The 12,312-nt window shown below is 41.3% G+C and overlaps 1 protein-coding gene across 30 annotated transcripts in view; it reads left to right on the top strand.

Moving 5' to 3' along the window:
- Positions 1–12,312, top strand: part of map4k4 (mitogen-activated protein kinase kinase kinase kinase 4) — a 114,530-nt gene that overhangs the window by 66,257 nt on the left and 35,961 nt on the right. For all 30 annotated transcript variants that reach the window (XM_090230116.1, XM_090230101.1, XM_090230117.1 and 27 more), the window contains 8 exons: positions 8,521–8,646; positions 10,393–10,503; positions 10,591–10,681; positions 10,848–10,978; positions 11,349–11,403; positions 11,645–11,723; positions 11,885–12,060; positions 12,170–12,242. In XM_090230116.1, the coding sequence (XP_090086242.1) occupies positions 8,521–8,646; positions 10,393–10,503; positions 10,591–10,681; positions 10,848–10,978; positions 11,349–11,403; positions 11,645–11,723; positions 11,885–12,060; positions 12,170–12,242 (842 nt within the window). The remainder of the gene's footprint in view (positions 1–8,520; positions 8,647–10,392; positions 10,504–10,590; positions 10,682–10,847; positions 10,979–11,348; positions 11,404–11,644; positions 11,724–11,884; positions 12,061–12,169; positions 12,243–12,312) is intronic.

Here is a 12,312-nt window from a genome sequence, read left to right as displayed (position 1 = left end):
CTATATTCAATACATTTCACGAGTTGATTTAAAAACCTATGTTTAACCTGTTTATTATGGTTGGTGTCTGGATTTGTCCAACAATCGTGTGACAAATATGAATTTTCTGTCCTTGCATGTATGGCAGTGTAAGTTGTCGTTATATTGTATATTAAGCATTAATCAGTTAAATTAGACATTCAACTTGAACCCTGTAAAAATCCTGGATCTAGCTGTTGGACAGTTTTTTGTATAGAGATCTCAGAAATGCTGTCTAACTCCGTAACATTTTGTGTCTTATGTTACGGGGTGAAAACTGTTTTCATGGGCACACAAATCCAAAATGATGTATGCGATTGAAAGATCGAATGCTTCCAACCGAAAGAGTCACCTTACCTTGCATAATACTTGTTTGGTGTCCAACTGATTTAGTTACGTTGTAATGTTTTCACATATCGTCATCTGATCCAGGAAGGAATTTTCCCAATGACACTTGAACTTGAATTTGGAGCTCAGAAAGTACTGGAATAGGCCTACCTTGAACATTTGACATTTCCTCAATTTGGTGCTTGAAAAGTCCTCCTGCTCCCTTTATAATTATCCGTGATTACATTTTGTGTCAGTTTTTGTGAGAGATGTGGCCACTTTCGATTGTTTCCTGCCGCTTCAGTTGAAGCGTGTTGCAGTACTCTGTTTCGGTTAAATCATGTGCGTTTATTATGAGGATAACATCTGTTTGCTTCAACTTGGCTTTACCATTCAAATCCTTTCATTGAAAAAGGAACCGAGTTTTTGGACACTTTCTCAATATAAATCAACAATGGTGAGATTCAAATAGTGAGATTAATGCTACCTCTATTCATGGGTTTATTATGTGTACCTGCGTCGGCAACTGGGCTACAGAAAAATCGCCATGCATACATCCAATCTATTTAGTCAGGCAATGTCCAAATTGTTCTCACACATTTTTTTATGTAATACTTTGAATATCAATGCATTGGCAAAGCCTAAAAAATGCATTATTCTTTATTTTTTTATTTTTTTTAATTGCATGCTTTTTGGGGGAAGGTGGGGTATTCAATATTAGGCCATATGTAAATGATACAGTTGTATAACACTGAGGTCAGTGAAAATAACAATTAAGTGCATGAAAAAGTCCCTGAAAGTCCTAGAATTTGACTTGCCAATGTCTATATGAACCCTGCTTAAATAATGTATAGTCCTAGGTCTATGTTGTTGTATAGGTGGAGTTATGGGCCAATTTCCTCTAAGTACACATGTGGAACTGCATAAAAATATTTTTTATTTTTTGTTTCAAACCATTTTGAAATTTTTATCCCAATGTCACACATTGGCCCCATTATTTATAGAAAGACCCATATACGTGACCCATGACCCCAACATATAGTGCCCCCTAGTGTACAAAACAAGTAGAAATAACCCTTGACATACAATACCAGTCAAAGGTTTGGACATACCTACTCATTCCTGTCCTTTTCTTTATTTTTACAATTTTCAACATATAGAATAATAGTGAAGACATCAACACATGAAATAACCCATATGGAATCATGTAGTAACCAAAAAAGTGTTTAACAAATCAAAATATATTTTCTATTTGAGATTCTTCAAAGTAGCCACCCTTTGCCTTGATGGCAGCTTTGCACACTCTTGGCATTCTCTCAACCAGTTTCACGAGGTAGTCATCTGGAATGCATTTCAATGAACAGGTGTGCCTTGTTAAAAGTTAATTTGGGGAATTTCTTTACTTCTTAATGTGTTTGAGCCATTCAGTTGTGTTGTGACAAGGTAGGGGTGGTATACAGAAGATAGCCCTATTTGGTAAAAGACCAAGTCCATATTATGGCAAGAACAGTTCAAATAAGCTAAGAGAAATGACAGTCCATCAATAGTTTAAGATTTGAAGGTCAGTCATTATGGAAAATGTCAAGAAATGTTTAAGTTTCTTCAAGTGCAGTCGCAAAAAACATTAAGCGCTATGATGAAACCTGGTCTCATGAGGATCGCCACAAGAAAGGAAGACCCAGAGTTACCGCTGCTATTTAGGATAACTTCATTAGAGTTAACTGCACCTCCGATTGCAGCCCAAATAAATGCTTCACAGAGTTCAAGTAACAGACACATTGCAACATCAACTGTTCAGAGGAGACTGCGTGAATCAGGCATCATCGTCAAATTGCTGCAAAGAAACCAATACTAAAAGACACCAATAATAAGAAGACACTTGCTTGGAACAAGAAACACGAGCAATGTACATTAGACCAGTGGAAATATGTCCTTTGAGTCCAAATCTGAGATTTTTGGTTCCAACCGCCGTGTCTTTGTGAGACGCAGAGTAGGTGAACAGATGATCTCCATGTGTGGTTCCCACCGTGAAGCATGGAGGAGGAGGTGTGATGGTGTGGAGGTGCTTTGCTGGTGACACTGTCTGTGATTTATTTAGAATTCAAGTCACACTTAACCAGCATGGCTACCACAGCATTCTGCAGCGATATGCCATCCCATCTGGTTTGCGCTTAGTCCCACTATCATTTGTTTTTCCATAGGACAATGACACTAAACACACCTCCAGGATGTGTAAGAGCTATTTGACCAAGGAGAATGATGAGAGTTTTGCATCAGATGACCTGGCCTCCACAATCACCTGACCTCAACCCAATTGGGATGGTTTTGGATGAGTTGGACCGCAGAGGGAAGGAAAAACAGCCAACTAGTGCTCATGATATGTGGGAACTCCTTTATGACTGTTAGAAAAGCATTCCTCACGAAGCTGGTTAAGAGAATGCAGAGAGAGTGCAAGCTGTCATCAAGGCAAAGGTTGGCTACTTTGAAGAATATAAAATATATCAAAAATATATTTTGATGGGTGGTGCAGTGGTCTAGGGCACTGCATCGCAGTGCTAGCTGTGCCACTAGAGTCTCTGGGTACGCACCCAGGCTCTGTCGCAGCCGGCCGCGACCGGGAGGTCCGTGGGGCGACGCACAATTGGCATAGCGTCTTCCGGGTTAGGGAGGGTTTTGCTGGTAGGGATATCCTTGTCTAATCGCGCACTAGCGACTCCTGTGGCGGGCCGGGCGGGCCGGGCGCAGTGCACGCTAACCAGGTCTCCGCACAGCGTTTCCTCCGACACATTGGTGGCTTCCGGGTTGGATGCGCGCTGTGTTAAGAATCAGTGCGGCTTGGTTGGGTTGTGTATCGGAGGACGCATGGCTTTCGACCTTTGTCTCTCCCAAGACCGTACGGGAGTTGTAGCAATGAGACAATATTGTAACTACTAACAATTGGATACCACGAAATTGGGGAGAAAAGGGGGTAAAAAAAAGATATTGATTTATTTAACACTTTTTTGGTTACTACATGATATGTGTTATTTCATAGTTTTGATGTCTTTACTATTCTTCTATTATTATTCTACAATGTGGAAAATAGTAAAAAAATAAAGTATGAGTAGGTGTGTCCAAACTTTTGACTGGTACTGTGTACACAACACATAAAATGACACATAAAACGGGCCAAAACGGCTCCTACAGTGAGAGTGAAGGTGGTGTCAAGAATCTGAGCTCAATACAGTAATACACACTGGATGTGACTCAGCAGTTTCTTACACTCCGTGTTGAAGAAGAACTGGTGTTTCATTGCTATTTGCGTTACACACTCCTCTTATCTTGGCATACTGCATGTAAGAAGTTTGTGTGTGTGTTTGCGTGCGTGTATACTAAGTGTGAACAGAAAGACAGACTCAGACTATTGTCACTAGGCAAATGTTACAGACAGTATTTGCCTACATGACAAAGCATATTCCTACCCTTTTACTGATTGAGAAAAAAAACATCCAAGCACCATCCTTTTATTTCTTATGTCAATAAGGCAAAAGAAAAAAACGATTAGGACAGGGAGAAGGATGGATGGAGTGAGTAGGAGGACAGAGAATGAGAGATGGATTCTGTTTGCCAGACTGTCTGAGTATTGGCGTGTGGCTTGTATTTATACAGTCCTACTGGTGATCTACACTTGTTACAGATCTTTCACATATCAACTCTTTTCTGTGAAGAGAGTTTTCGAAAGGGGTAATTTTCTCCCCTGTTCAGCTGTTTTGTAAAATAAACACTTCAGTTGGGGTTTAGGCGTTTGCCAAGAGAGGGAATTAGTTGGGTTGTGGTAGCATGTTTATTTTTGAAAATCTTGATCTTCTATCGTTGTCCTGCAGGGGGATAGGCTAGTCTAGTGGATTTACAGGATTCAGTACATATGATATGCTTCATCCAGGAACTCCTGGTCAGCAGAAAACATCTGTTTGTAGAGCCTGGAAACAGAGACCCAGATTTTTCACTTGAAAACGTATTCCTAAAAAACAAACAAACAAACCATACACCTCTTTGTAAAAAGGCAACTTTTATCAATTTCCACATTTACAGGAAGAACTGTGCAGATACAATGTTTGGTAACAGAAGATTTTACTGCATCTGCAGAGTTTTTTCAGTAAATATTTATTTTTTTATTTACTTTGTAAATTGTTCAAAGTAGTCATTGTGCATATAGTTGTATGGTTTGTTAAACTTGAAATCAATGTTTTTTTGTTTGGCATTCATTTTTCCCGTTACAGTGGAATTGCCCAGTACTATTTAACTGTGTATACAATGGTATAGTACTACTTGAAGAAGCAGAGAGCCAGGTAGCATCATTGATGTATGTGTAGTGGTGGTGCACACCAGTTATAGGGTCTACACCTAAGATGAGAACATATCCTTGTATTGTAAACCCAGTACTTCTGCCCAAGCTCCTTACCATGTATGTGTGTTCCGTGTGTTCCTGTGAATATAACATATTACAGTAGAGCTACAGACAGCTCCAGTATAGTTTTAGCTTCACTCTACTCTACAGGCTGATTTCAGCATTTGTGCTCTGACCCAGATACCACTTCCTGTCCTACATACAGCATAGAGCGAGGGAGGGAGGGAGAAATAGAGAAGAGTGGAAGAGAGAGAAGGGGAAGAGTTTGTTTTTCTTTCCTCCTCTCAGAAGGTTCATTTGAAGTGCAGTGGGATTATGGGAGGGTTTTAAATCGCTCAGCCACTCGTCTCTCATCACCTCTCCTGCCTGCTGTCTCCTTTCTCTCTCTTGCTCTCCCCTTTTCTATTGCTCGCTTTCCCGCCCTCTTTCTTGCTCCTCCTCTCTCTGTCTTGCTCTCTTCCCATCACTACCCATCTCTCTTCTCTCCCTTCCTTTTGCTCTTTCTCTCCCTATCACTCCTCTCCCTGCCTCTGTGACTGTATAACCTCTAATCACATTAGGTGTACTAGAGCAGAGGACTGTAGTATCTAGAGTCCTGCTCCTCAAGCTAACCTAGCAGAGAGGCGGCTTTTGGAGGCTAATTCACTGGGATTCAATAGGAGTCAGAAGTTATTAGCAAACGCCCTGATTCAAACAGTCTCCATCTTTCCTCTCTCCCTCTTGTTGGCTCTCTCTTCTTTCTCTCTCTCGTGCACTGTCTCTCTCAACTCATCTCTTCTCACTGTCTTGGCTCACTCTCTTAGCTGAATATCTTTATTGTAGAAAGTGAGATAATGATGGTGGGAGGTATTAAAAAGGGTGACCCATCCCCCTTATTCTTTCCATTGTGTGTGATACTATCTGTAAGATGAACCACCCTTGTTAACACCTCCCACCATCATTATCTCACTTCCTACACATGATTTAGAGTTGTGAAAATGGCATCCGGACTATGAGAGAACTGGGGGATAGAAGATGTGGTGATGAAAATATGAGGTTATGAAAAGTGCAGACTGAGAGAAGAATGGCACTGAAATGCATAGCGGATGTTTCACATGCTCCTGACCAATTCTGCTATTTTGTGAGCTCAACTTTTTTTGTACATAATGTCTCCTCCTCCATTTCCTATGACCGAAACCTGGCCCTGATCCGGAAGAGAAAGAGACAGCGATATAGAGGCCGATGCGCGTGCACCCTAATGAAGCTACAGCGGAAAGTAAATAATCTGCCTCTACCCTCTGTTCTATTGGCCAATGTACAACAATCACTGGAGAACAAACTGGATGAGCTCCGTTTGAAACTATCCTATCAACGGGACCTGAAAAACTGTAATATCCTATGTTTCTCAGAAACTAGGTTGAACAAGGACACGGATAATATTCTAGCTGGTTTTTCTATGCACCGGCAGGACAGAGCGGCAGCGTCGGTTAACATCAGCTGGTGCGCAATCTCTAATATTAAGGAAGTCTCAAGGTTTTGCTCGCCTGAGTTAGAATACCTCATGATAAACTATGGACCATATTATTTACCAAGGGAGTTTTCATCTATGTTTTCCATAGCTGTCTATTTACCGCCACAAACCGATGCTGGCACCAAGACCACACTCAACAAGCTGTATAAGCAACAACAACAAAAATGCTCATCCAGAGGCGGCACTCCTAGTGGCCGGCGATTTTAATGCAGGAAAACTTAAATCTACCAGAAATGTCAGCTAAGCAAGTGGAGGCTACAAAAATCTAGACCACCTACCTTTACTCCACACACAGAGACGCCTACAAAGCTCGCAGTCCATTTTTCAAATCTGACCGTAAGGACCTCTGTCCTCCCTCATTCCTGCCTCATTCCTGCTCATTCCTGCTTACTTCATTAATAAGACGATGAGTAAAAAAAAAAGACAGGTCATCCCAGCAACAGGAAGACCACATGTTGAGGGAGCGTTATAGAAAGTGACGCTAAATCAATGTTTTACCACTGCTAAATCAATGTTTTACCACTGCTAAATCAATGTTTTACCACTGCTAAATCAATGTTTTACCACTGCTAAATCAATGTTTTACCACTGCTAAATCAATGTTTTACCACTGCTAAATCAATGTTTTACCACTGCTAAATCAATGTTTTACCACTGCTAAATCAATGTTTTACCACTGCTAAATCAATGTTTTACCACTGCTAAATCAATGTTTACCACTGCTAAATCAATGTTTTACCACTGCTAAATCAATGTTTTACCACTGCTAAATCAATGTTTTACCACTGCTAAATCAATGTTTTACCACTGCTAAATCAATGTTTTACCACTGCTAAATCAATGTTTTACCACTGCTAAATCAATGTTTTACCACTGCTAAATCAATGTTTTACCACTGCTAAATCAATGTTTTACCACTGCTAAATCAATGTTTTACCACTGCTAAATCAATGTTTTACCACTGCTAAATCAATGTTTTACCACTGCTAAATCAATGTTTACCACTGCTAAATCAATGTTTTACCACTGCTAAATCAATGTTTTACCACTGCTAAATCAATGTTTTACCACTGCTAAATCAATGTTTTACCACTGCTAAATCAATGTTTACCACTGCTAAATCAATGTTTTACCACTGCTAAATCAATGTTTACCACTGCTAAATCAATGTTTTACCACTGCTAAATCAATGTTTTACCACTGCTAAATCAATGTTTTACCACTGCTAAATCAATGTTTTACCACTGCTAAATCAATGTTTACCACTGCTAAATCAATGTTTTACCACTGCTAAATCAATGTTTTACCACTGCTAAATCAATGTTTTACCACTGCTAAATCAATGTTTTACCACTGCTAAATCAATGTTTACCACTGCTAAATCAATGTTTTACCACTGCTAAATCAATGTTTACCACTGCTAAATCAATGTTTTACCACTGCTAAATCAATGTTTTACCACTGCTAAATCAATGTTTTACCACTGCTAAATCAATGTTTACCACTGCTAAATCAATGTTTTACCACTGCTAAATCAATGTTTGCCACTGCTAAATCAATGTTTTACCACTGCTAAATCAATGTTTTACCACTGCTAAATCAATGTTTACCACTGCTAAATCAATGTTTTACCACTGCTAAATCAATGTTTACCACTGCTAAATCAATGTTTTACCAGCCAGAATGGTTTATGAGTGAATCATACACTGTGTGTGTGCGCGCCTGTGTGATAATATTGGTTTATTTGGCTCCATTATCATTTACGATATAGAACGTGCCATTTTCACTTCCATGCTCGTCAACATTCTCGCTGTGACTGAAAGTCAATAAATTGTGGTATTTACCAGGCTCAATCTGGTTGAATAAATAGCAGTCTGTTTCTGTTATTGTTGTCATGATTACAACAAACTCCCCCTCTGGAAATGCCATGAGGGGTAAACAACCAATGGAGTGTCAGTTCATCGACCATCATACACAAAACAAAGAGCTCATTAGGGTGTGTGTGTGGTTGGTTGTTTGTCACCGGGGGCTCTCAGATGAACTGTTATCAGTTCACATGTCTCTAGGACGTGTTCTCTGGCCGGGACAAATAGAACAATGAATATTTGTTTTGTTTGTTATGATTCGCTCCATTACTTCATAAAATTACCCCCCTCCCCCTCTCCAGGGCAATGGGAATTTATTAGCTCTAATGGTCTTTCTCGCTTTCTCTCTCTCTCTCTCTCTTTTTCTCTCACTGTGTGTGTGTGTGTGTGTGTGTGTGTGTGTGTGAGTCTAGGATGAAGAAGAGGAGATTAAACTGGAGATTAATATGCTGAAGAAGTACTCCCACCACAGAAACATAGCCACCTATTACGGAGCCTTCATCAAGAAGAGCCCACCAGGACATGACGACCAGCTATGGGTGAGTGTGTATTTACCTAGTCTATCCCTCAGTCCCAAATACATCTACCTAAAACTCAAGCCTAAACTACTTAGACACCTCCAGCATAAGGCCTTCATAACGGTGTCATAGGATGACATTGCTAGTTAGGTTAAATAGTAGGTACCATCCTCACTCTACCTACCTCGCCATCCATAGTCCTCCTCACTATAACCATCTATGAATGAGTGGCTACAGATATATCCCCTTCAAACCACCCTTCCCTCCACCTCCAACGAGATGCAACAAACACTCAAACTGGACCGTTTTATCTCTTATCTCATTCAAAGACTCAAACATGGACTAAGTGACAGTTGTCTGCTTCGCGTGATGTATTGTTGTCTCTGCCTTCTTGCCCTTTGTGCTGTTGTCTGTGCCCAATAATGTTTCTGCCATGTTTTGTGTTGCTGCCATGTTGTGTTGTCATGTGTTTCTGCCTTGCTATGTTGTTGTCTTAGGTCTCTCTGTATGTAATGTCGCGGTGTCTTTCTTGTCGTGACGTGTGTTTTTTTTATCCCTGTCCCCGCAGGAGGCCTTTTGGTAGGCCGTCATTGTAAATAAGAATTTGTTCTTAACTGACTTGCCTCGTTAAATCAAGGTTCAATTTTAAAAAATGAACAGTCTTCCCTAAAGGCTGGGTGGTTTGAACTCCCCCTTCCTCTCCTCCTTTCTCTCTGGGTCAACAATATCTCTCTCCTCCCTCCTTCCCCGGTCAGTCCCTGTGTGTTTGCCTGCTAGTGTTACCTTTAATGGCCCCTTTCAGACTCTGGGCTTTTTATCTCTCAGAGATAGAGGTGCTGCGGAGAACGAGCGACCAGCAAGATAGGGGAAGGAGGAGGGATGGAGCGAGAGAGAGGGATTTAACTATAGGTTTCTCCAGGACAGGGTTACTCCCGGTTTATTGCCACCCATCTCTGCTTTACTTAGAAAGAGAGGGAGGGAAAGGGAGTGAGGGGTTCTCTCGCTAGACTCAAGTACCATGCAGTGGTGTAAATGACTTGAGTAAAAATACTTAAAAGTAGTTAAGTAGTTTTATTTGTAAAAACATTTTTTTACTTGACTATTTATATTTTTGACAATTTTTACTTCACTACATTCTTTAAAAAATGATGTACTTTTCCTTCATACATTTTCTCTGACACCCAAAAGTACTCATTACATTTTGAATGGTTATCAGGACAGGAACATTTTTCAATTCACATACTTATCAAGAGAACATCCCTGGTCATCCCTACTGCCTCTGATCTGACGGACTCACTAAATACACATGCTTTGTTTGTAAATTATGTTTGAGTGATGGAGTGTGCACCTGGCTATCTGCAAATAACAAAAACAAGAAAATTGTGCCGCCTGGTTTAATTAATATAAGGAATTGTAAAATATTCCTAATTTTACTTTTGATACTTAAGTATATTTTAGCAATTACATTTACTTTTTATACTTAAGTATATTTAAGACCAAATATTTTTAGACTTTTACTCAAGTAGTATTTTACTGGGTGACTTTCACTTTTACTTGAGTCATTTTCTATTAAGGTATCTTTACTTTTACTCAAGTATGACAATTGGGTACTTTTTCCACCACTGGTACCACGACTATTGTTTTCACAGCTGCGTCTCTAACCTTTTACATCTACACTGTTATGGCTGCATAGTGTGTGTGTGTGTGTGTGTGCGCGACACGCTTATGTGTACATGACTAACTCGCTCTCTCTCTATTGGTCTCTAGCTGGTGATGGAGTTCTGTGGTGCAGGCTCTATCACAGACCTGGTGAAGAACACCAAGGGCAACACACTGAAGGAGGACTGGATCGCCTACATCTCCCGTGAGATCCTCAGGGTGAGTCTACTTTTACTTCCTACACGTTCCCCTTGCTGTTGCATGCTGGTATCTTGTGGTCTCATGAGGGTCTGTGTTTCTCCTCAGGGTTTGGCTCACCTGCACGCCCACCATGTGATCCACCGTGACATCAAGGGCCAGAACGTGCTGCTGACTGAGAACGCTGAGGTCAAACTGGGTGAGTTCACTGGTTTCAACTGGTTTGAGATGATTTGATGCAAGAGGCTAGAATGGTTTAAACTGGTTCAAATGAGTCTGATTCAAACTGAGGCTGGTTTGAAACATGATACATGGGACAAAACTAGTTTGAACTGGTTCTGACTGGTCTTCTCCCCCTCCTCCAGTGGACTTTGGTGTGAGCGCCCAGCTGGACCGGACAGTGGGCAGGAGGAACACCTTCATTGGGACACCCTATTGGATGGCGCCGGAGGTCATTGCCTGCGACGAGAACCCAGACGCCACGTACGACTACAGAGTAAGATGCACTCAATAACACCATACCACTATCTGCTAATGGCTGTCAGTGTCCAGTTGTATGTAAAGTTAGTTGAATGATAGCTGCTTGCGTTTGTGCCATTGTATGTGGCTGTGTAGGCTGATGGGACAGTACAGACAGTACAGTAGCAGGTTGGGGTAGATGTTGTCATGACCAGAGAGGGTGGTAATTACCATCCTATATAGATGCATGCACGTATATATTCATATACACACACACACACACACACACACACACACACACACACACACACACACACACACACACACACACACACACACACACACACACACACACACACACAATGGTAGCTGTGTCCATATCTCTCATAGTGTGCTTTCTCCTGCAGAGTGACTTGTGGTCCACTGGAATCACAGCTATAGAGATGGCTGAGGGAGCTCCTCGTAAGTACAGCCACTCTATTACCACACATAGGGCGGCGCACAATTGGCCCAGCGTCGTCCAGGGGGGGAGTGTTTGGCCGGGTTAGGCAGTCAGTGAAAATAAGAATTTGTTCTTAACTGGCTTGCCTAGTTAAATGAAAAATCCCCTGCAAACATTACTATTGGACTTCTACAGTACTATTTTTTTCCAGCGAGCTAACCTGGTTGAAATTGGTGGTGTTTGTTTTGTCTTGTCTTCCAGCACTGTGCGATATGCATCCAATGAGAGCGCTCTTCCTCATCCCCAGAAACCCTCCTCCTCGACTCAAGTCAAAGAAATGGTATGTAACTAATCTATGCCCTTGTGATTTCAGACATTTAAACCACCATTTTACAATCCCACTGTGAAAAATGATACTGGTGAAACGCTTTCATAGCTCATCTGACATTGCCTGGTAGATAGGCTCATAAAAGTAACAAATGGCTTCTCTCTGCTCCTCAGGTCTAAGAAGTTTTGCAGCTTCATTGAAGGCTCCCTGGTGAAGAACTATACCCAGCGCCCCCCCACCGACCAGCTGCTGAAACACCCCTTCATCAGGGACCAGCCCAACGAGAGGCAGGTCCGCATCCAGCTCAAAGACCACATCGACCGCACCAAGAAGAAGAGAGGGGAGAAGGGTGAGTCTTAGACATACTAATACACACACACACACACACACTACTAGTCTTCTCTAAGACATCTCCAGAAGACATTTGAAACATTCTCACCCTTTCCTCTCTTCTCTAGATGATACAGAGTATGAGTACAGTGGAAGTGAAGAAGAAGAGGAGGAAGCTCAGGAGCAGGAGGGGGAGCCCAGGTAACTAACCCACATGGATCAATCCAAAAAACTAGCCAACATACTAATGGCAAATGCGTTAGCTAACATG

The sequence above is a fragment of the Oncorhynchus mykiss genome, chromosome 3 (assembly GCF_057628025.1).
Source record: "Oncorhynchus mykiss isolate SJ-2025 chromosome 3, ASM5762802v1, whole genome shotgun sequence".
In the NCBI taxonomy this organism is placed as follows: Eukaryota; Metazoa; Chordata; class Actinopteri; order Salmoniformes; family Salmonidae; genus Oncorhynchus; species Oncorhynchus mykiss.
Note: the sequence above shows the minus strand (reverse complement) of the source record. Positions and strands in the feature narration are given on the sequence as shown.